Here is a 26,621-nt window from a genome sequence, read left to right as displayed (position 1 = left end):
GGATTCTTTTGAAACTTGATGAACACTTTCTATGGGAGGTGCATTGCGAAGTTTGATTTCAATATCTGGGTTTTCTGCAAAAATACAGCTTTTATTTAGAATGATTTTACTTAAACATTTGTGCGAATTATAACTTGAAAACTTACTTCATGGATTCTTTTCAAATTGTGGGAACAGTTTCCATTCCATATTAATAGAAGACGTGCAGTGCAAAGTTTGATTTTCATGTGTGTATTTTCTTAAAAACTACTTCCTGGATTCGTTTACAATTGGGGTTGCAGTTTCTATACAAGTGGAAGAGGTGCGGAGCAAAGTTTCATTTAGATATTTGTATTTCAGAAAACGATATGATTTTTTTCATGTTTTGAACTTTGAAATATGTTGGAGTCGAGGTCGGGATGTTTTAGTGAGCCCTGTTCACTTTGTGCCTTGTTTTCAATACATTAATGCATCTAAAACATCCCACCCTGTCATGAATGACTGGCCCCTTAGTATTATAAATTTGACAGATAGGTATATACACACAGAAAACAGATACCCTCGCAGACATACAAAAGTAATGTGTAAAAAAATAATATATCATTTACAATATTGATATACTTCGCAAAATATTTAACTTCCCTCAACCTCGTGGAAGTTAGCCGAGTATTAGCTTGTATATCTTAGCAAAGAATTAACACCTAAAAATAATTGAATTCATCAATTGCAGAATGACACCTCCTTGAATAGAAACATTTGAACTGCGAAGTAAGTTGCAGACTGACGAACTTTATTCAAATACAACGAAAGGGAGATCACGACATAGCATCTGTATAGATAATATATGTCTTTGGTGATCATTTTGAAACAGGTACCCTTTTCGAGCGAAGGGAATAATACTGACAATGTAAAAAAACAATGTTAAATATATTTGCACACCAGTATATAAAAATATCACATGTATAGATGAATAAAATCATGAATGTTTAACGTAATTTGGCAAAACAAATATAATATGCCTGATATTCTGATTCAATACCTTTTGTGTTGTAATACTGTTCGAGGAATACTTTAGCAGATGCAATGCTTTAGCAGATTCATGGCATAGTGTGAGTGAGTAAATATGGTTTTACGCCGCTTTTAGCAATACGAGGGCGGGCACCAAGGACAAAAGTCTTCAAACATTGCACCCAGTCCGGAATCAAACACGGACCTTCGGTGCGACGAGCGAACGCTTTAACCACTAGGCTACGCCACCGCCCTTATAACATATAGGGGGCGGTGGGGTAGCCTAGTGGTTAAAGCGTTCGCTCGTCACGCCGAACACGCGGGTTCGATTCCCCACATGGGTACAATGTGTGAAGCCAATTTCCCGTGATATTGCTGGAATATTGCTAAAAGCGGCGTAAAATCATACTCACTCACTATAATATATAGATTGTGTATAATGCAAATACAAACGATAAAAATCATTTTCATATTCATGATAAATCTCTGCTTAAAAAGCAGACTCGGTTGTACGATTCCCACTATGATGTGTTAATAAATCACAGAGGAGCAGCACTTTTGGGGTGACCTAGCAACCAGCATACTTTAGAGAATATAGTACACCTGAGAAACACTTCTCTGAATATCAGAAGAAAATATATTCCAAACAACATTGTTGGTATAATCTGATGAGATTGCACGACTGCGTTAGAGAATAGTACATCCCCAGCAACATTGTTGGGGGTAGTCGGGTGAGTACACCTTCCTCTCGTTGCCGTACACCCAGTAGCGTGTCGTCACATCCTTCCAGTTGTAGTGCACCTCCGTCACGGGGACGCCCCTCAACACCTGCCGCTGAAACACGGAGGGTATGAGTATACAGTGAGTGAGTTAGAATTTAACGTCGCTTCGGTATTATTTGAGCCATATAGCGACTAAGTCGTCATATGTATTAAGGACACCTTTTTGGACTGATATTTTAGTTAGTGAGTAAATGAGGGATTGAATTTCAGGCCAAAGTCTGCAATATTCCCGGTGCCGCTACAGCCTTCCAGTCTGTTAATCGTGCCTGTACCAGGAACACCTATTTCCTGAAGTCTGGCAGACATGCCATATTTCACCCACGTTTACTGTTTACTGTATATCTATTGTTCATTTAGTCCACTTCAAAATCTGGCATGAACAAACACTCCTGAGAAATCTAGACATTTTGTCTGAAACTACATGAAATTGTTTTTGACTTAGACGCTTCGTGAATACCAACTTAAGTTTTTGACTTGGCTAAGTCAATTTCCAGAAACATTTTTAAAAGTCAAAACGAAGTTGTTTGATAAATACGGCCGCTGGTAAAGATCCGGGTTAGAATTGGTCTTCTGTAATCCATGCTTTTCGTAAGAGGGCTGGTAAAAAATCAACTATGGGCCATAACAAAGTGATCTAGTCAATGTAGTGCATTGTTTGAGTACTTCATTGCAAGTGTATTTGGTCTGTTGAACTTTTTTATTTTACCAGGCGTCGTAAGAGGCGACTAACGGGATCGTGTGTCCAGGCTCGTTGACTTGGTTGATGCATGTCATCGTATATCAAGTACTTAGATTGAAGCTCATGATGTCAAATGGATTGTCTGGTCCAGACTCGATTACTTACACACCCCGAAATACACCTGGAATATTACTGAGTGCGGCGTAAAACAACAAACAGATATTATTTTACATGTGATAATACCACCCACGATTGGGGGGCACGGGTGTTCCAGTCGTCTAAGGGGCCGCGATTCGCTGTGCAGAGTTGCGTCCCTTAGGACGCGCCAGAAACCTATGATTGTGGGTTCGAATCCCGATTCGCCCCAATTATGTTTCTAGGTTTGTCAGCACCATACCCGTGCTCATGGGTTTCACCGAAGTGGTAAACGTCTGAGACCTGCATCACTTCGGGCTTTCCTCCCACATTAAGCTGACACGCCGCGATATAACTGGAATACTGTTAAAAGCGGCGTTAGACGCAACTCACTCACTCACTCTTCACATTACCTGCATGAGTTGTCTGGAGCCAGGGAATGCCCCCTTGTGTTGGTTCACCAGTCTGATGGAGCTGTCGTTGATTTCTCTGACGAAGTAGGATGTGATTGGCCACACCTAGAGTGAAATGGTTTAGCGAGTGATATGCACATATATATATATATGTTGATAATCGTCGCTGTCAGCAATAATAGCTATAACACTTATCACCACATGTTCACAAAATGTCATGTTATCTATGTATTCGGTGTATGAACATTTCCAACGGCATGGGAATGTTTTCTTTGCGCATGAAGCACGTGCACCAGGCTCTGGGGAGAGTTTTGCTTTAAAACACACGTGCAGAGTCCCGTTCCACATAACGGTTTTAGCGCTATGACTATCGAAAGTAAATGTTAGAGTATGGGAGTCCAAGCCTTATGACAGTGAATGAGTGAGTGAGTATGGTTTCACGCCGCTTTTAGCAATATTCCAGCAATATCACGGCGAGGGACACCAGAAATGGGCTTTACACATTGTACCCATGTCGGGAATAGAACCCGGGTCTTCGGCGTGACGAGCGAATGCTTTAACCACTAAGCTACCCGACCTCCCCTCCAAGCCCTGTGACAGATTGGTAGAACGGAGGCCACGGCTTCGTCATCATTAGCTCTACAACCTCTTAGTGTTTTGTCATCAATTATATAGACATCGTCGTCTTCTGAAGGGATTTCAAAGAATAAGAAACGCCCTGCTTTTAACCATCTCATCGTAAACCGGCACTTATTGAACGCAGTGTGTGTCTATGGACCTACCGGCATGAGCGTCTGTTCGAAGATCACAGTGCCGCTCACATTCCTCACTAACTCATCAGGCATGTCAGTTTTCTCCAGGATGTAGTCGTCCTTGTTGTTTTTACTGAAACAAAGCCAATTCTACAGCTTCAGCCTTTGTTGAAAAAAACCCCATTCTACAGCTTCAGCCTTTGTTGAAACAAACCCATTATACAGCTTCAACCTTTGTTGAAACAAAGTCCATTCTACAGCTTCAGCCTTTGTTGAAACAAACCCATTCTACAGCTTCAACTTTTGTTGAAACAAACCCATTCTTCAGCTTCAGCCTTTGTTGAAACAAAACCTATTCTACAGCTTCAACTTTTGTTGAAACAAAACCCATTCTACAGCTTCAACCTTTGTTGAAACAAAACCCATTCTACAGCTTCAACCTTTGTTGAAACAAAACCCATTCTACAGCTTCAACTTTTGTTGAAACAAAACCCATTCTACAGCTTCAGCCTTTGTTGAAACAAACCCATTCTACAGCTTCAGCCTTTGTTGAAAAAAAGCCCATTCTACAGCTTCAACCACTGTTGAAACAAACCCATTCTTCAGCCTTTGTTGAAACAAAACCTATTCTACAGCTTCAACTTTTGTTGAAACAAACCCATTCTACAGCTTCAGCCTTTGTTGAAACAAACCCATTCTACAGCTTCAACCTTTGTTGAAACAAAACCCATTCTACTGAAACTGAAACATGGGGGTGTTTGGATATAGATTGAAACAGATAGTGTTGTACTAAAACATGGTAGTGTTTGGATATAGATTGAAACATAAAGTGTTGTACTGAAACATGGGGTGTTTTTATGTAGATTGAAACAGATAGTGTTGTACTGAAACATTGGTGTGTTTGGATATAGACTGAAACAGATAGTGTTGTACTGAAACATGGGGGTGTTTGGATGTAGATTGAAACAGATAGTGTTGTACTGAAATATGGGGTTGTTTGGATGTAGATTGAAACAGATAGTGTTGTACTGAAACATGGGGTTGTTTGGATGTAGATTGCAACAGATAGTGTTGTACTGAAACATGGGTGTGTTTGGATATAGACTGAAACAGATGGTCTTGTACTGAAACATGGGGTGTTTGGATATAGATTGAAACAGATAGTGTTGTACTGAAATATGGGGTTGTTTGGATACAGATTGCAACAGATAGTGTTGTACTGAAACTGAAAATGTTGTACTGAAACACGGGGTTGTTGGGATATAGATTGAAACAGATAGTGTTGTACTGAAACATGGGGTGTTTGGATATAGATTGAAACAGATAGTGTTGTACTGAAATATGGGGTTGTTTGGATACAGATTGCAACAGATAGTGTTGTACTGAAACACGGAGTTGTTTGGATATAGATTGAAACAGATAGTGTTGTACTGAAATATGGGGTTGTTTGGATATAGATTGCAACAGATAGTGTTGTACTGAAATATGGGGTTGTTTGGATACAGATTGCAACAGATAGTGTTGTACTGAAACACGGGGTTGTTTGGATGTAGATTGAAACAGATAGTGTTGTACTGAAACATGGGGTGTTTGGATATAGATTGAAACAGATAGTGTTGTACTGAAACATGGGGTGTTTGGATATAGATTGAAACAGATAGTGTTGTACTGGAACACGGGGTTGTTTGGATATAGATTGAAACAGATAGTGTTGTACTGAAACATGGGGTGTTTGGATATAGATTGAAACAGATAGTGTTGTACTGAAATATGGGGTTGTTTGGATACAGATTGCAACAGATAGTGTTGTACTGAAACAGATAGTGTTGTACTGAAACACGGGGTTGTTGGGATATAGATTGAAACAGATAGTGTTGTACTGAAACATGGGTGTTTGGATATAGATTGAAACAGATAGTGTTGTACTGAAATATGGGGTTGTTTGGATACAGATTGCAACAGATAGTGTTGTACTGAAACACGGAGTTGTTTGGATATAGATTGAAACAGATAGTGTTGTACTGAAATATGGGGTTGTTTGGATGTAGATTGAAACAGATAGTGTTGTACTGAAATATGGGGTTGTTTGGATGTAGATTGAAACAGATAGTGTTGTACTGAAACATGGGGTTGTTTGGATGTAGATTGAAACAGATAGTGTTGTACTGAAACATGGGTGTGTTTGGATATAGACTGAAACAGATGGTCTTGTACTGAAACATGGGGTGTTTGGATATAGATTGAAACAGATAGTGTTGTACTGAAACACGGGGTTGTTGGGATATAGATTGAAACAGATAGTGTTGTACTGAAACACGGGGTTGTTGGGATATAGATTGAAACAGATAGTGTTGTACTGAAATATGGGGTTGTTTGGATACAGATTGCAACAGATAGTGTTGTACTGAAACTGAAAATGTTGTACTGAAACACGGGGTTGTTGGGATATAGATTGAAACAGATAGTGTTGTACTGAAACATGGGGTGTTTGGATATAGATTGAAACAGATAGTGTTGTACTGAAATATGGGGTTGTTTGGATACAGATTGCAACAGATAGTGTTGTACTGAAACACGGGGTTGTTTGGATATAGATTGAAACAGATAGTGTTGTACTGAAATATGGGGTTGTTTGGATATAGATTGCAACAGATAGTGTTGTACTGAAATATGGGGTTGTTTGGATACAGATTGCAACAGATAGTGTTGTACTGAAACACGGGGTTGTTTGGATGTAGATTGAAACAGATAGTGTTGTACTGAAACATGGGTTGTTTGGATGTAGATTGAAACAGATAGTGTTGTACTGGAACACGGGGTTGTTTGGATACAGATTGAAACAGATAGTGTTGTACTGAAACATGGGTGTGTTTGGATATAGACTGAAACAGATGGTCTTGTACTGAAACATGGGGTGTTTGGATATAGATTGAAACAGATAGTGTTGTACTGAAACACGGGGTTGTTGGGATATAGATTGAAACAGATAGTGTTGTACTGAAACATGGGGTTGTTGGGATATAGATTGAAACAGATAGTGTTGTACTGAAATATGGGGTTGTTTGGATACAGATTGCAACAGATAGTGTTGTACTGAAACTGAAAATGTTGTACTGAAACACGGGGTTGTTGGGATATAGATTGAAACAGATAGTGTTGTACTGAAACATGGGGTGTTTGGATATAGATTGAAACAGATAGTGTTGTACTGAAATATGGGGTTGTTTGGATACAGATTGCAACAGATAGTGTTGTACTGAAACACGGGGTTGTTTGGATATAGATTGAAACAGATAGTGTTGTACTGAAATATGGGGTTGTTTGGATATAGATTGCAACAGATAGTGTTGTACTGAAATATGGGGTTGTTTGGATACAGATTGCAACAGATAGTGTTGTACTGAAACACGGGGTTGTTTGGATGTAGATTGAAACAGATAGTGTTGTACTGAAACATGGGGTGTTTGGATATAGATTGAAACAGATAGTGTTGTACTGAAACACGGGGTTGTTGGGATATAGATTGAAACAGATAGTGTTGTACTGAAATATGGGGTTGTTTGGATATAGATTGAAACAGATAGTGTTGTACTGAAACATGGGTGTGTTTGGATATAGATTGAAACAGATAGTGTTGTACTGAAATATGGGGTTGTTTGGATACAGATTGCAACAGATAGTGTTGTACTGAAACAGATAGTGTTGTACTGAAACACGGGGTTGTTGGGATATAGATTGAAACAGATAGTGTTGTACTGAAACATGGGGTGTTTGGATATAGATTGAAACAGATAGTGTTGTACTGAAATATGGGGTTGTTTGGATACAGATTGCAACAGATAGTGTTGTACTGAAACACGGAGTTGTTTGGATATAGATTGAAACAGATAGTGTTGTACTGAAATATGGGGTTGTTTGGATGTAGATTGAAACAGATAGTGTTGTACTGAAATATGGGGTTGTTTGGATGTAGATTGAAACAGATAGTGTTGTACTGAAACATGGGGTTGTTTGGATGTAGATTGAAACAGATAGTGTTGTACTGAAACATGGGTGTGTTTGGATATAGACTGAAACAGATGGTCTTGTACTGAAACATGGGGTGTTTGGATATAGATTGAAACAGATAGTGTTGTACTGAAACACGGGGTTGTTGGGATATAGATTGAAACAGATAGTGTTGTACTGGAACACGGGGTTGTTTGGATATAGATTGAAACAGATAGTGTTGTACTGAAACATGGGGTGTTTGGATATAGATTGAAACAGATAGTGTTGTACTGAAATATGGGGTTGTTTGGATACAGATTGCAACAGATAGTGTTGTACTGAAACAGATAGTGTTGTACTGAAACACGGGGTTGTTGGGATATAGATTGAAACAGATAGTGTTGTACTGAAACATGGGGTGTTTGGATATAGATTGAAACAGATAGTGTTGTACTGAAATATGGGGTTGTTTGGATACAGATTGCAACAGATAGTGTTGTACTGAAACACGGAGTTGTTTGGATATAGATTGAAACAGATAGTGTTGTACTGAAATATGGGGTTGTTTGGATACAGATTGCAACAGATAGTGTTGTACTGAAACACGGGGTTGTTTGAATATAGATTGAAACAGATAGTGTTGTACTGAAATATGGGGTTGTTTGGATATAGATTGAAACAAAGAGTATGATACTGAAACAGATATTACACTAAGACATGTTGGAGATAAAGACTTATATTACACTGAAACATGTGGGGCGGGGGTTGTCTAGATACAGACATATTACACTGAAACATGTGGGGCGGGGGTTGTCTAGATACAGACATATTACACTGAAACATGTGGGGCAAGGGTTGTCTAGATACAGACATATTACACTGAAACATGTGGGGCGGGGGTTGTCTAGATACAGACATATTACACTGAAACATGTGGGGCAAGGGTTGTCTAGATACAGACATATTACACTGAAACATGTGGGGCGGGGGTTGTCTAGATACAGACATATTACACTGAAACATGTGGGGCAAGGGTTGTCTAGATACACACATATTACACTGAAACATGTGGGGCAAGGGTTGTCTAGATACAGACATATTACACTGAAACATGTGGGGCAAGGGTTGTCTAGATACAGACATATTACACTGAAACATGTGGGGCAAGGGTTGTCTAGATACAGACATATTACACTGAAACATGTGGGGCGGGGGTTGTCTAGATACATACAGACGTATTACACTGAAACATCTAGGTAAAGATGAGCCAGATAGTATTACACTAAAACATGGGGCATTTTGTTTGGTGAGAGTGTCTTGAAACAACTTTTTCATCCTTTACAGTAACATTTATGCGTTATCAAATTTAATTCACACAAAGTGCAAATTGTATTTGACCGTATGGTTATGATGACCATTGGCTGACAAATACGTTTAACTACGAAAACGTTTGCAGGGAGTGAGTGATATCATGGCGTGCCAGCTTATCTGTGGGAGGAACGCCCAAAGTGGCTCAAGACGTGTACCACTTTGGTAGTGAGAGTGAGTGTGGTTTTACGCTGCTTTTAGCAATATTCCAGCAATATCACGACAGGGGACACCAGAAATGGGCTTCACACATTCAACGCATGTCGGGAATTGAACCCGGGGCTTCGGCGTGACGAGCGAACGCTTTACCCACTAGGCTACCCGACCGCCCCGACATTTTGGTAAAAGTCACGAGCATTGTGATGACAAACAAAGAAGCATTCTAATCCACGATATGGGCCCCCTGTCTGATACAGCCAACGGACGCATCTCTGTACCAGAACAAGTGCCAGCTCTTGCTGCAAGTTTTTGGTTTGTTGTTTAACGCCGCACTCAGCAATATTCCAGCTATATGACGGCGGTCTGTAAATAATCGAGTCTGGACCAGACAATCCAGTGATTAATATCATGAGCATCGATCCACGCTATTGGGATCGATGACATGTATCCAACCAAGTCAGTGAGCCTTACCACCCGATCCCGTTAGTCACCTTTTATGGCAAACATGGGTTGCTGAAGACCTATTCTACCCCGGAATCTTCACGGGTCTAGCCAAGGGACGCAACTCTGTACCAGAACAAGTGTATGGCTGCTGGAGAGGCAATGTTTCTGCTACACTAAGAGTTAACGCGCGTGGGTAGTAAAAACTGAGTATGAAATATGCAATTAACCGTGAAGTGACTGAACATATTTGAAACTGAAAGAGAAGTTGTGATTTAAACTCACAAGGTAACTTTGAGTTGGACGTAGCATTTGAGGTTCCTGAAGCCGTCGCAAGTCCTGCATGTGATGCGTCCGTCACCGCCACACGTCATACATCTGACAACAATAACATGGCACGGTGACTTTATAAGTCTCCTCAATATATATGCTGTATATGAATGAAAACCTTCCATCACAAGACCAGCTTACTGGGGTGGTTGATGGTTATCTGGCATCCAGGATCATCAGCCCAAATTTCATGACTATGTGATGAAGTGCATGCAGTTCTACGCTTCATATCTAAGCTACACATTGTCGACCACAAACTAATCGTGTCTGGACCAGGCCCTGAAACCAGTGGTCGGGACGTTTCAGTTATAAACCTCTGATGACGTCACACTACAGTAACAGAGTGAGTGAGTGAGTGAGTTTTGGTTTTACGCCGCAATAATCCAGCAATGTCACGTCGGGGGACACCATAAATGGGCTTCACACATTGTACCCATGTTGGGAATCGAACCCGGGTATTCGGCGTGACGAGCGAACGCTTTAACCACTAGGCTACCCGACCGCCCCCTACAGTAACAGCAGGTTCTTCTAACTGTTGGTAAACTTCCAAGGTAGGCAATATCAACACTGCCCGGGACTTGATGTATACATTTCAAATGGAATACCTCGGTTTTACAAATAATGTTTTATAAACTTGCCTCTTGATGAGAACACAATTGTGTTTGATGATTGGTTAAAAGTCACAATTTTTTTAAAAATGAAAAAATTCCGTGACATCAATCGAACCTGCAACCTCACATATCGTGTTAAGTTTTGTAACTAACTCTTATCCCACTGAGCTACCAGGGCAGTTGTTCAGTTTATCATGTTATGACTCGAAGCTAGTCCATGCTGCACGTGATTTTTCTGTCTCACGCTTTGTACTAATTCCCTTTATACCTTCACTTTAAGGTATGTCGATGTTTTCTTATTTTTTCTGGTATTTCTTGCATTTAGACGGTTAATAAGTTGGATAAAACACACCTCGGTTTGCTCCGGCCCTTTTGGCTTTTATCTCGCTCGCAGTTTTACATTTTCAACCCAAACCTCGGAGGCGTATTTTATCCTATACTTTTGATCCAAGCAACCAGGGCGGTGACGTAAGTCACAGATTCCAGTCCTCGGTAGTCGGTTCTATGAACAAAAGGTTCGTAGGACCTATTCTGACCCGAACGTTAATACCCTATTTAAATAGAAATATGCACGTAAGAAAAGCAAGAAAATTACATTTGACTACATCGAATGGGTTGCATGTATAATGCGTACATAATCGTCAATAGACGTGAACAAACCTCCGTCTACCGTCGCCACCACAGGAGAAGCAGGGCTGTGGCTGCATCCCTTGTTCATGCACGTGCACCATGCGCACGCCGTCACCCCCGCAGGTGTGGCACCTGACGTTCCCCCACCCGTGGCATCGGTAGCATCGGTTGTACCCCCGGGCGTCACACGCGTGGCACGGCTGAAAATATCATATAATATACTGGTTTTCTGTTTTTGTTTGTTGTTTAACGCCGCACTCAGCAATATTCCATAACGGCAGTCTGTAAATAATCAAGTCTGGACCAGACAATCCAGTGATTGACTATACGAGCATCGATCCACGCAATTGGGATACGACCACATGCATCAAACAAGTCAGCGAGCCTGACGACCCGATCCCGTTAGTCGCCTCTTACGACAAGCATAGTTGCCTTTTATGGCAAGCATGGGTTGCTGAAGGCCTATTCTACCACGGATCTTCACGGGTCTTATATACTAGTAATTGTCACAAGTGTTTGTCTGCAGCAACATTGGTCTACGTCTAATTCACTTCTCACTAAATGCTGCAAGGTATAATTTGTCCGCGGATGTCACTGCACATCGTTTACTGAACATGCTGGGTGTTGGAAAAAATAATATGTTGTGGGCACAAAGAAATATGTTTTGAAGAGGTGATCCAAAATAAATAAACAGAATCTTCTCAGGATTTAGACATACAAATTGTTCACTTAACATGCCAGATGTCCTTAAAACGTGTGTCGTATAACAACAAATAAAAATGTTGGCCTTCTCCGATGAAAGTGTCAGTGACCGAAATACAGTAAACTACGGTTATAATGAACTCAAAGGGACTTCTAATTTTAGTTCGTTATAACCGTAGTTCGTTATAAGCATATATACAGCATAACTACAGCAAACAGTCGGGACCAAAAAGTAAGTTCGTTATATCCGCCAGTTCGTTATAAGCGTGTTCGTTTTAACCGTTGCCAACTGTAATATTATGCCTATAACAACAGGTTCCAACAGACAATGGTCGGGTCCTCACCCGAACCCTCTTGTCTTAGTCCCAGCTTCCACAGCCAATCCTTTCTGCTGGCCGCCTTACCCTGATAGTCGCTGTATGGGGCACCTCAATAAGCTTCTGTTGGTCAAGGAACAGCGAGTCAGAGTTGCAGGGTATGGCCCAGGGAGGTGGAGGAGGGCCATTCTCGGGGCCGTCGACGAAGCCTCCCCTAAAGGGCTCCGACATGTACCCCGTGGACCTGAACTCCGTGTACGTCTCCAGTGTGTACTGCAACATACAGACCATTGAATAATATCATGAGTACTATATCTAGTCTACATTTAGCATGGAACTCAGGTTCATTATATTTGTTTTACCCCGATACGATGTGTCATAGGGTTTGCGTTAGGAGAGCTTTCTAATCAGCGTCGAGGCTTATTAAGACTCGGTACAAAGCATTCAGGTTAGCATATCTGATTTTTGTATCTGAACGGGCAGTTCCGAATAAAAATAATAAAGGTTTCGCTATTAATATCATAGATATGTTTATACACCCTGTTGTTTCTGAGCGAGGTGGCATCTTCAGCCAAAAAGGAATATTTTCTATGGAATATATGTTTTCTTTGTGCCTTTTATTTTTTTTAAGATCGAGTTTTCGAATCGAGGTGATGAAATGAAGCCAGATCGTTTAAAAATCTGACTGGCTCAAGAACCTTCATTTAGATTCGGCGGTCAGGGTTTGTTCAGGGTTCATTTGACACGACCTCGTACACGGTAAATCGAATTAACAGATCTGATTTTAATGAGATTGACGTATCATGTCGGTCGGTTTGTTGTTTAACGCCGCACTCAGCAATATTCCAGCTATATGACGGCGGTTTGACGCATCATGAGAAAGGTCTGCGTCAGGTTCTCCAGTTTTCGTGATGAACCAAACAGTGACGCCAGTCCTTGGCTGTTTGTGGTTTCATTGCTAAGGCAACAATTTATATTGTGTCTGTTAATGTAATATGTTGTTTGTTGTTTATCGCCGCACTCCGCAATATTCCAGCTATATTATATGACGGCGGTCTGTAAATAATCGAGTCTGGGCCAGACAATCCAGTGATTGAGATCAAGAGCATCGATCGCAATGGGAATACGATGACATGCATCAACCAAATCAGCGAGCCAGACCACACGATCCGTTAGACGCCTTTGACGACAATCATGGGTTGCTGAAGACCAATTCTAAACCGGATCTACGGAAGCCTTTTAGGGCCATTTGTTTCATAAATATTTTCGATACTATCTTGAAATTTCAACTTAGTTTCTTGACATTTCAAGATAGTATCGAAATAAATTTTAAAAACCAAACGACCCTAAAATGCTTCCGTAGCATCTTGAAATTTCAAGATTATTCACTTCAAACGTATTTTTACATCTTAAGATCAGAGACCATCTCTATTATATGGTCTCTGTTAGGATGTAGTATCGAAAAAAAAACACCCAGAAAAAACAAAAACACAGCGAATTGCCGCGCCTTACACGACTGGGCCACCCGTGGCCCCGGGAACATAACATGAACGAAATCAGAAGTACAAATATGAAAGATAACAACCATGCCATCATTGCCATGACAGGCTCACCACACTGTGAGGCGCTTCAACACAGTAGCGTCATGTTGAATTATACGTACATGCAAAGCGTGCCCTGGGGCAATGTTGCTGATTTTCATTTCTTTGGCCGGTGCCGACCCAAAGCAGCAGTTCTCACTGACGTACTGAATCATGGCGTCCCTGCATGCTTCCTCGTCCATGGACGTCAGGCTACAGGTAGAAGTTTAGCGTTACGTCTTGGATTTTGTTTGTACCAGAACAAGTGCCAGCTCTTGCTGCAAGTTTTTGGTTTGTTGTTTAACGCCTCACTCAGCAATATTCCAGCTATATGACGGCGGTCTGTAAATAATCGAGTCTGGACCAGACAATACAGTGATTAATATCATGAGCATCGATCCACGCAACTGGGATCGATGACATGCATCAACCAAGTCAGCGAGCCTGACCACCCGATCCCGTTAGTCGCCTTTTACGACAAGCAGAGTCACCTTTTACGGCAAGCATGGGTTATTGAAGACCTATTCTACCCCGGAATCTTCACGGGTCTTACGGCTTGGAGATCGGCCTCTCAGGGGGCCTCGGATTGTTGTCTGTATGGACTTTCCTTTCAATCACTGCTTCAAGACATACAACTATGTGGTAAACCTAAGGACAAATATGCTGTTTAGCTCTCTCGAATGTCAAATGGTCCAAGGAATTTTATTACTGCTGCTGAAGTACAGTAAACTACGGTTATAACGAACTCAAAGGGATCACTGATTTTAGTTCGTTTTAACTGTAGTTCTTTATAAGCATATATATACAGCAAATGGCCGGGATAAAAAATATGTTCGTTATATCCGTCAGTTCGTTATAAACGTAGTTTACTGTAAATATATTGTAAGAAAGCCTATTTTCCATTTGTTTGTTCTAAATTTATTTAGCGCACAAGTTATCACAATATTGGTAACGCATAAACAAATACATCAATTTCAGAAAGTCAAAAATATTCATAATAAATCATTTCATCGTTTTGTAATTTTTTAAGGGAATATCTAAAATAATGTCGATAAATATCTAATTTACATTCTAGATGTCTGGAAGCCTCTTCCTACTTACTTGCCAAAATCCATCTGAGGTGGTTCTGGCGGGGGTGGAGGAGGGGGCGGCGGGGGGAGAGGAGCCACTGTAAGAAATTCAATTTGTACATGAGAAAAGTTCCCCAAAAAGTACTTTCCGCGAACCGTATATATGAAGCAACATAACTTGTATGTACTTTGTAACACGACATATTTGTTTATAAATGCAAATACATTTTTGACAAACGAAAAGAAGAAAGAAAATAACACACCAGCCACAAGGAATCACAGTCCATCTGTCCGGGGTTAACGTTGGTTGGTTGGCTTGTTGTTTAACGCCGCACTCAGCAATATTCCAGCTATATGACGGCGGTCTGTAAATAATCGAGTCTGGACCAGACAATCCAGTGATTAATATCATGAGCATCAATCCACACAATTGGGATCGATGACATGCATCAACCAAGTCAGCGAACCTGACCACCCGATTACGTTAGTCGCCTTTTACGACAAGCATAGTCACCTTTGACGGCAAGCATTGGTTGCTGAAGACCTATTCTAACCCGGGTCTCCGGAGTTAACGAGTTAATCACGAATAGTCAGGGTAAACCACCCACAGAAGCAGGCACTGGTGAAAGTGGCCAAAACGGTATACTAACATGGGACCTAAGTGATAGATTGTTCACCCTTGACAAGCTCAGGCAATCAAGAATGTCTTTATGAAGGGTTAGTTGGAGTTAATGTTTCAGACGGACAAGCAGGACTAGAACTTAACACTTGCCCGCTAACCCGGGACTAGTACAAATGCCTGCAGACCAGTACAAATGTCCCAGTTCCACCATTGTTTTATCATTAAAAGGACATTTTATCTTCAACCGGGCTGATAAAGTTTTTAAGTTAAGTTTCAACCACGACAAGCATGTGAGAATGATTACTATTTACATATTTCTTAAAATTCCAAAATAGCTACAAGTTTTATAACACTAGTTCATGGACAAAGAAGTCATTTATTTTAATTGCTTCTGTCGGAATATTTTATTGACAATTATAACAGTGACAAAGATTGAGAAATGGAATTGATTTTAACAACTGCGTGATTTTAGAACATTCGCACTCCTGCGAACTCGATGACGTCACAAACATAATAACACTGAATAAATAAGTTATAAAGAGATGACATTTTATTGCTGGTGTATTTGTAGACAATGATAATATATATATATATATATATATATATATATATATATATATATATATATATCGAGGGAGAGAGAAGAGAGAGAGAGAGAAAAGAGAGAGAGAGAGAGAGAGAGTATTAGTACAATGGACTTTCAGTTAATGTAATCAGGCTCGGTTGAACTCACTTTGGTTAAAGCCCCCGACGCCCTCATAACCCTGGAACGTTGGCATCCCCTGCATGGGGGGCGGTCCGAATGAGGGGGGAGCGGCTGCCCCGTTGTCCACGGGTATCTGGTTGCCCTGTCTCCAGTCGGGGGGAGGGGGACCGCCCATCCCTGCGCTCCACTCTGTCAACACAAACACAGCCCAACTAGTTTTCAGGAGCAACACGTTTAGACCTACAGGACAAAATATTTTTTTGCTTCCAAATATAAATACAATTTTCCAATGCAGAGATATTCCAGTTGCCATTCAAATCATAGAAAAATTAGTCCGGATTAATTCTTCAAAATGAAAAAAGAAAACCACACTGTTCTGTCACATACAGAATTTACCTAATTCACTTTGTTTCACGACCATACAAAAATCAATCCTAAAATGATATATCAAAATAATATATATTATAAAATTAATTTCCATATTCCAAATAAGATTATTCATTTATTATTCAAGTTATTCACAAGGAAAAATGTTTTCTATCAAAAATCCAATTAGGTAAAATACATTTGATGTTATTATTTTAAAGAACTTTCTGGGGCAATTAATTTTTTCGCTAAAATCCTAGCACCGGATTCTTCGAATTCAACGAATTCTTTTTTAAAGATGTACATACTTTTTTCTGTCGTCTAAAAGATTCTTCATGATTTTGTCTCCATTAAGGTATGTTGTAAATAACACTGTTGATTACATGTATTGATCAGATTGAACATTTGTAGGCCAAGGATAGGATCAAGTAAACTGTTCACTGTTCCCCTGAACTGCCAAGCCTAAACATGAGCATTTTCCAGATAGGTGCCCACCTAGACGTTAGTGACATCACTTGGTTACTTGCACGAGTCATGTCTACTTTAGGAGTAGAATCAGTATCGATAACTTGTGATTCACTTACGTTGTGGAGGCGCTCCCGGCATTCCTGGTTGTCCATAGTCTGTAAATAAACATATCGATCACTAAACAAACAAACTTCTAGATTATATAAAGGTGCATATATGGGCTTGAGTGAGTTCGCTTTAAGCAGTATTTGAGAATTATCACGTGCCAGCTTAATGTGGGACGAAAACCCGAAGTGTTTTGTTTGTTTGTTTCTTTTAACGCCGCACTCAACAACATTCTAATTATGTGATGGCGGTCTGTACATAATCGAATCTGGATCAGACATTCCAGTGGTTGATATCCTGAGCATCGATCCATCCAGTTGGGATACGATCATTTAGTTACCTCCTTCGACAAGCTTAGGTTGCTGGAGACCTATATGCTTAGACGATTGTCCAACGAGTAAAAGCACAAAGTGACGCAGGCCACAGAGTAGGCAAGTAGTATACAAGTAGTATTCGACAACGAGAACCTTGTGTAGTGTCAGACGTTCACCACGTTGGTGATACCAGCGAACACATTCTGCCAAACCAAGAGTCAAGATCGAGGCGAACTCATGAGTATAAGAATCTGGCTGTGCCCCTACAAGGAGTTGGGTTTAACGCCGCTTTTACAGTATTCCAGTCATATCACGGCGTGACAGCTTAATGTGGGAGGAAAGCCCGAAGTGATGCAGGTCTCAGACGTTTTACCACTTCGGCGAAACCCACGAGCACGGGTATGGTGCTGACAAATCTAGAAACATAATCGGGCGAACCGGGAATCGAACCCACAATCATAGGTTTCTGGCGTGCCCAGGGGACGCAACTCTGCACAGCGAATCGAGGCACCTAAGACGACTAGGCCACCCGTGCCCCCTCATTTTGCTGGACCCTCGCATATAACAATGAAACACATACATACATGCATCCATCCATCCATCCGGTCAGAAATGATAAAGTCGACCAACACTGTCGAATCGTTTTTCTCACCATGACGTCTTTTGGCCGCCATTGTACTAATCGTAAGATCCCAAAGACTCTCTCTTATTTTTTGTCGTAAACTTATTATTTGTTTGTTGTTTAACGCCGCACTCAACAATATTCACGCTATGTGAGGGCGTAAATAATCGAGTCTGGACCAGACAATCCAGTGATTGACATCATGGGCATCAATCCACGCAATTGACATACGATGACATGCATCAACCAAGTCAGCGAGCCTGACCACCCGATCCCGTTAGTTGCCTCTTACGACAAGCATAGTCGCCTTTTACGGCTAGCATGCGTTGCTGAAGACCAGTTCTACCCCGGATCTTCACGAGTCCGTAAACTTATTAGATAATTTAGCCCTAAGACAGCATCGACAAAAGACTTAAGGTACTGTCGGAAATACTGGAAAAATGCTTTTCTGGCTTCATGTAATAAATACGAGTCATGGACTATAAAAAGAGTATATATCTAAATAACGTGAATTGACCTAATTACCTTTAAATGTACTTTTACAGGTAAATTATTATAAACTTGTATTCTACCATGAATTTGGAATTTACTCGATTCTGATTGGTCAATCAGAGGCTATTAAATCACAATAAACACCCTCTGATTGATACAGTTGGTTTGACGGTCGCATCATCGCGGAAGCTATTCATAGAAAAGTACTTTTTCAGTCATTGTCGGTAGGCATATTTAAATAATTATATCTATAATTGCAGGTTAAAAATGCACAGATACGGTTACTACAATATTCAAAGGATGTGTGGCAATACATTTCGTGCAGAAAACACGATAGAAATCTACAAAGAGAATGTATTTAGGTTTTGGAGACAACCGAGAGCTTGGAATTTTGGCGCTTTTCTATATACGACTATGACGTCATATCATTTGCGTCACAATGAGCGCTATGACGTCAAAATGGTGACGTGGGGTGTAGAACGAAAGCCTTGCAAAGCTTGGTTAGTTTTCTTTAGGGGTGCCCACCTCATGTTAACTTTCCAAGTTGCCGTGCTTATATGCTGCAAATGCCTGTCATATGTTCGAGTGAAGTATTTCGGTGTAAACAAACTGCCTGAGCATATAAAGCGCCATGTTTTGTTTAATGAATGTTGTCGGTGAATCCGTTATTCAGATGGACAACCCCCTCAAAACACTGGACTCAACCTATGCCGCTTCACTCAATATATTTGCTAACAACAAAGAGTTCGTCTTTTATTTAGTCCTGGTAGAATGGAGATAAACAATTATCTCCTAAATATCAATGGCTTACCATAACAAGAAACAATTCACGGGCATCGCATAAATGACAGACACAATATGTGACGTCATGAACTCCACCATGATGTCATTTCTGCGACATCAAAGATAAGTTCGTCACCACTCAACCCTTTCCGTAACCCGCTATTCGGCTTGTCCCGGAATAACACGAGTTGGTCACGAATGATCAAAGATTATGATGTAATTATAAGGCGTCTATGAGACTGGCGCTAAAACCAAAGTAGCACGCGCATACACATAGCATGGGCACCCACACCCACACAACTGTGTGTTTGTACAACTATATCACAACTACGGTAAACTACGTTTATAACGAACACGATTATAACGAACTGACGGATATAACGAACCTACTTTTAGTCCCGACCATTTGTTGTATATATGCTGTATGTATGCTTATAACGAACTACGGTTATTACGAACTAAAATTAGTGGCCCCCTCGAGTTCGTTATAACCGTAGTCAACTGTATACATAATTTTCGTCACAAGCGACACATTTGCAATATCAGATTTTGTTAAACCATGTACAATATCTGATTATATGATAACGGAGTCGCACGTGTAGGCCTGCTGCAGAGTAAGTTAATGGAAGTAACTTGAATAATTACCTGTTGATCACAGGTAGGCCAGTTCTAGGGTTATCCACGTTACGTTACCGCTCTTTGTGTCCGGTAGACTGACATTTAGTCCCAGGAATATAGTGATCTATTTAAAACTATATTTCTACAAAACAGATCCAAATTGAGCTCAGACTTGCCAAATCATTCTGGACGTGAGTCCTTTTTTACTGTATGCTCTGGGGACTGGAGACAGGCTATGTGTTGGGCTTCTATAAGCGTCAAGTGGAGCGTGATCCAACTAAACAGCGTGGGGAAGTCACAATAACACTAGTTGTATTCTTGTGACACAACTTTTGAGAAACACTTATAATAGCACAGAGACAAGCACCTGTGATAATAGCATGATTACCCCCTCTCTCCTATAATAATAACATACCCCCTCTATCCTATGATAATATACCTCCTCTCTCCTACGATAATAACATATCTCCTCTCGCCTATGATAATAACATACCCCCTCTCTTCTATAATAATAACATACCCCCTCTCTTCTATGATAATAACATACCTCCTCTATACTATAATAATAACATGCCCCCTCTCTCCTATGATAATAACATACCCCTCGCCCTATGATAATAACATACCCCTCGCCCTATGATAATAACATACCCCCTCTCCTCTATGATAATAACATACCTCCTCTATCATATGATAATAACATACCCCCTCTTTCATATGATAACATACCTCCTCTCTCCTGTGATAATAACATACCCCTCGTCCTATGACAATAACATACCCCTCGCCCTGTGACAATAACATACCCCCTCTATCCTATGATAATAACATACCCCCTCTATCCTATGATAATAACATACCCCCTCTATCCTATGATAATAACATACCTCCTCTTTCCTGTGATAATAACATACCCCTCGCCCTATGACAATAACATACCCCTCGCCCTGTGATAATAACATACCCCCTCTATCCTATGATAATGACATGCCCCTTCTCTCCTATGATAATAAAATACCCCTCACCCTATGACAATAACATACCTCTCGCCCTATGATAATAACATACCCCTCGCCCTATAACAATAACATACCCCTCGCCCTATGACAATAACATACCCCTCGCCCTATGACAATAACATACCTCCTCTATCCTATCATAATAACATACCCCCTCTAGCCTATGAAAATAACATACCCTTCTCTCCTATGATAATAATATACCCCTCTCTCCTATGACAATAACCTACCCCTCGCCCTATGAAAATAACATACCCCCTCAATCCTATGATAATAACATACCCCCTCTATCCTATGACAATAACATACCCCCTCTATCCTATGATAATAACATACCCCCTCTATCCTATGATAATAACATACCCTCTCTATCCTATAATAATAACATACCCCATCTATCCTATAATAATAACATACCCCCTCTATCCTATGACAATAACATACCCCTCGCCCTGTGATAATAACATACCTCCTCTATCATATGATAATAACATAACCCCTCTATCATATGATAACATACCTCCTCTATCCTATGATAATAACATGCCCCTTCTCTCCTATGATAATAACATACCCCTCGCCCTATGATAATAACATACCTCTCGCCCTATGATAATAACATACCCCTCGCCCTATAACAATAGCATACCCCTCGCCATATGATAATAACATACCCATCGCCCTGTGATAATAAAATACCCTCTCTCCTATGACAATAACATACCCCTCGCCCTATGACAATAACATATCCCTCGCTCTGTGATAATAACATACCCCCTCTATCCTAAGATAATAACATACCCCCTCTATCCTACAATAATAACATACCCCCTTCACCTATGATAACATACCTCCTCTCTCCTATGATAATAACATATCCCCTCTCCTCTATGATAATAACATACCCCATCTATCATATAATAATAACATACCTCCTCTATCATATGATAACATACCTCATCTCTCCTGTGATAATAACATGCCCCCTCTATCCTATGATAATATCATACCCCTTCTATCATATGATAATAACATACCCCCTCTATCCTATGATAACATACCTCCTCTCTCCTACGATAATAACATACCCCCTCTCTTCTATGATAATAACATACCTCTCGCCCTATGATAATAACATACCCCTCGCCCTATAACAATAACATACCCCTCGCCCTATGACAATAACATACCCCTCGCCCTATGATAATAACATACCCCTCGCCCTATGACAATAACATACCCGTCGCCCTATGATAATAACATACCCCTCGCCCTATGACAATAACATACCCCTCGCCCTATGATACTAACATACCCCCTCTCCTCTATGATAATAACATACCTCCTCTATCATATTATAATAACATACCACCTCTTTCATATGATAACATTCCTCCTCTCTCCTGTGATAATAACATACCCCTCGTCCTATGACAATAACATACCCGTCGCCCTGTGATTATAACATACCCCATTTCAACTACGACCACCACATTCTCCCTCTCGCCCGTGACATGGCTCCCAGCTGCACAGCTAATCAATACTGTTCTCAATTTCGCTCTTACCGCGTTTATAAATAATGTAAAACAGTTCTTGGGTCTGCCACATCAACGATACGAACATCCACGTCTTACTTGATTTCGCACGGACGACACTGTGTGGCAGCACACATACATTATGTCTATGTAAGTGTATTTATTAAGCTTTATGTGTGGTTACTTCCAGGCCATGATAACCAGCTTCATCAATACCCTAAAGAATGTATGAAATACGCAAGTGAGATGCGATGCGGGGGAGATTTCGCATTAAACAAAGCTGGAGACATCAGACCCGATTTCAACCAGAATATAGACGTGAAATCGAGGAAATTGAGTTACACGTAAATATTGTTAGATACTCACTGACCGCCATGGTGGATACAACTGCTGATCAACCTGTTTCTATTTACAAGAGAGTTTCGTTCTTCGTTACCCGTGGTAACCCCAACAGCTTAGCTTATATCCGCCACATGCACACGTTCTGTGTTTCGTAATCCGATATCACCGTTATTTGTTGGGAGTGGCGGTTCCTTGTCAACGCGCCCGGGGTGCACGGCCGCATGTGCACACGTATAACCATGGATGCGTATAAACAATGACACTTATCATCACAGCCTGGACTGAAGAAATGTTATCAACGTCGAAATATTTCGTTAATTAATAAACGGAATCCATCAACATGAAGTGGTCCGTCGATACTTATGTTCGGAATTGCTTAATAAACACTGGCTTATCAGCAATGTAGCTTTACGCAAAGCGATTTGGCAATCTGCGTTCCCGCTATTAAAATGTCGTCATCTAAAGATACGGAAACGATCTCTTAATACGGAGCGTTGTGGTAGCATAGTGGTTTATTTGTTCTCTCTTAACGCCGAAAGCCCGGGTTCGATTCTCCATATCGGTATAATGTGTGAAGCCTATTTCTGGTGTCGCTCGCCGTGATGTTGCTGGGATATTGCCCAAACCGACATAAAATCAAACTCACACACTCACTTCATATCCAGTGTCAAAGGTGTCTGCACCTACAACCACTCTACAATACGCCCCCGCCTATACTTAAGCTGAAAACACTTATGCCATATGACTCACGTAATATATAACTGTGCTAGCTATATATGACCACGTAACCTATATACTTGTGATAGCCTCGACCTCCGTAACATATATAACTATGATAGCCTCGACCTCCGTAACATATATAACTATGATAGCCACGACCTCCGTAACCTATATAGTTGTGATAGCCACGACCTCCGTAACCTATATAACTATGATAGCCACGACCTCCGTAACCTATATAGTTGTGCTAGCCACGACCTCCGTAACCTATATAGTTGTGCTAGCCACGAGCTCCGTAACCTATATAGTTGTGCTAGCCACGACCTCCGTAACCTATATAGTTGTGATGGCCACGACCTCCGTAACCTATATAGTTGTGCTAGCCACGACCTCCGTAACATATATAGTTGTGCTAGCCACGACCTCCGTAACCTATTTAGTTGTGCTAGCCACGGCCTCCATAACCTATATAGTTGTGCTAGACACGACCTCCGTAACATATATAGTTGTGCTAGCCACGGCCTCCGTAACCTATATAGTTGTGATAGCCATGACCTCCGTAACCTATATAGTTGTGCTAGCCACGACCTCCGTAACCTATATAGTTGTGCTAGTCATGACCTCCGTAACCTATATAGTTGTGCTAGCCACGACCTCCAAAACCTATATAGTTGTGCTAGCCACGACCTCCGTAACCTATATAGTTGTGCTAGCCACGACCTCCGTAACCTATATAGCTGTGCTAGCCACGGCCTCCGTAACATATAGACCTATGATAGCCACGACCTCTCTCACATATATAACTATGATAGCCATGATCACCCTAACATATATAACTATGATAGCCACGACCTCCCTAACATATATAGTTATGATAGCCACGACCTCTGTAACATACATAACTATGATAGCCACGACCTCGACAACATACATAACTATGATAGACACGACCTCCGTAACATATAGAACTATGATAGACATGACCTCCGTAGCATACATAACTATGATAGACACGACCTCCGTAACATGCAAAACTATGATAGCCACGACCTCCGAGACATATATAGCTATGATAGCCACGACCTCCGTAACATACAGAACTATGATAGCGACGACCTCCGTAACATACATAACCACGACCGCCGAAGCATTGTCACGTTGGGGTGAACATGTTTGAGAAATAATTATGTTTGCAGACACGGAAGAAATTTGAGAAATAAGCAGAATTTCTGCAATCAAAAAGTAGAATATTAAGTGAGTGAGTGAGTGAGTACGGTTTTACGCCGCTTTTAGTAATATTCCAGCAATATCACGGCGGGGGACACTAGAAATGGGCTTCACACATTGTACCCATGTCAGGAATCGAACCCGGGTCTTCGGCGTGACGAGCAAAGGCTTAAACCACTAGGCTACCGGACCGCCCCAGAATATTAAGAGATCAACATTTATTCGATAACAATTAAACATTTGCTGACTGACGACAATAATTTTTGTTTTGTTTATTCATTATCGATTGGGTTGTAATTTTAAAAATAAAATCTGTGTGGATACTGTTACTTGCAAGCGTTGATCACTGAAGCCAGTTTCACACATCAATCATAACGGTACGTAACAGCCGTAGCATTACAGGGGCGGTGGGGTAGTCTAGTGGTTAAAGCGTTTGCTCGTCACGCTGAAGACCCGGGGTCGATTCCCGACTGGGGTACAGTGTGTAGGCCCATTTGTGGTGTCCCCCGCCGTGATATTGCTGGAATAGAGCTAAAAGCGGCGTAAAACCTCACTCACTCACGTAGCATTACAATCGCTTTGTGATATGGTTGTCAGGATTACTTGTTGTTGTGTGTTGTTTAACGCCGCACTCAGCAATATTCTGACTACATGGCGGCGGTCTGGAAATATCTGAGCGTGTGTGTTGTCACAACAGTGTGAGTCTGTGTGTGTTGTGTCGCGACAGTGTGAGTCTGTGTGTGCGAGCTTGCGTTGTGCACCCGAAAATACCAACAAGCTAACAAAAATAATTGACGCGTCCGCACTGAGACATCCTCCCGAGGCAAGCTATCGAGGTCAAGAGTCCGCTAGCCTTTATCAACGTCCACTTTAAAAATTGAAACCTAGACATTGATATAGGCTATGGAAAACTGATGGTATAGGATGGTATAGGATGGTACTGGGACGACTTAGAATTTATGGACATTTTCCAAGTGCTTGGTCGCCTAATAATTGAGCTAATAATATTGTGTAAATTTCAGAGTGCAAAATAAACAAAAGACATACCCCGTTCTAACGTTCTAAGAAGTTATAAGATTTTGTTAGCATTTTGAGACCACTTTGTTAATCCCGTCAAATACCATGTCTGCCTCTTGAGCTAAACAAAGCAGATATTTTCAGGAGTCGCTGAAGTGCTGATATTCAGAATTAAGAATATAATGTCCAGGTTTATCACGAAACGAAAATGTGTCTCAGTTCTGCTATAGGTTTATTCAAAAGGAATGAAACTATTTATTTTTATTAAAACACAACTTTCATTAACAGAGTGTAAGTACAGGCACAGGAAAGTAGCAAGGATCGTTGAAGCTCATCTATCAACATTATAACAAACGCACTACTATGTCTACAATTCGGTAAAGATGTTTATTTATATAAAGTGTACACTTAAATAAATAAATAAATATCTTATTAAAAAAATAAGGGCTGGCAGGCCAAACGCTCGAAAATCTTTGTCTTGTTTGTTGTTTAACGCCGCACTCAGCAATATTCCAGCTATATGACGGCGGTCTGTAAATAATCGAATCTGGACCGGAGAATCCAGTGATTGACTTCATGAGCATCGATCTTGGTAATTGGGATACAATGACATGCATCAACCAAGTCAGCGAGCCTTACCACCCGATCCCTTTCATCGCCTCTTACAAGCATAGTCGCCATTTACGGCAAGCATTGGTTGCTGAAGACCCATACTAACC

The 26,621-nt window shown here is 40.9% G+C and overlaps 1 protein-coding gene across 1 annotated transcript; it reads right to left on the bottom strand.

Moving 5' to 3' along the window:
* Positions 1-1,674: 1,674 nt before the first annotated feature.
* Positions 1,675-18,201, bottom strand: LOC139446573 (protein SSUH2 homolog). The gene is made up of 11 exons (XM_071227866.1): positions 18,180-18,201; positions 17,225-17,263; positions 16,302-16,463; positions 14,978-15,044; positions 13,960-14,089; positions 12,384-12,569; positions 11,308-11,477; positions 9,992-10,084; positions 3,779-3,881; positions 2,997-3,101; positions 1,675-1,821 (listed from the first exon to the last, which is right to left on the bottom strand). Exons 1-11 carry the CDS (start codon positions 18,199-18,201, stop codon positions 1,675-1,677), a joined length of 1,224 nt encoding a protein of 407 aa, XP_071083967.1.
* Positions 18,202-26,621: the final 8,420 nt, after the last annotated feature.

Source organism: Haliotis cracherodii, unplaced genomic scaffold, assembly GCF_022045235.1.
Source record: "Haliotis cracherodii isolate W230 unplaced genomic scaffold, xgHalCrac1.p SCAF_6, whole genome shotgun sequence".
NCBI classification, from domain to species: Eukaryota; Metazoa; Mollusca; class Gastropoda; order Lepetellida; family Haliotidae; genus Haliotis; species Haliotis cracherodii.
The sequence above is the reverse complement of the archived record's forward strand: the minus strand, read 5'-3'. Positions and strand labels throughout refer to the sequence as shown.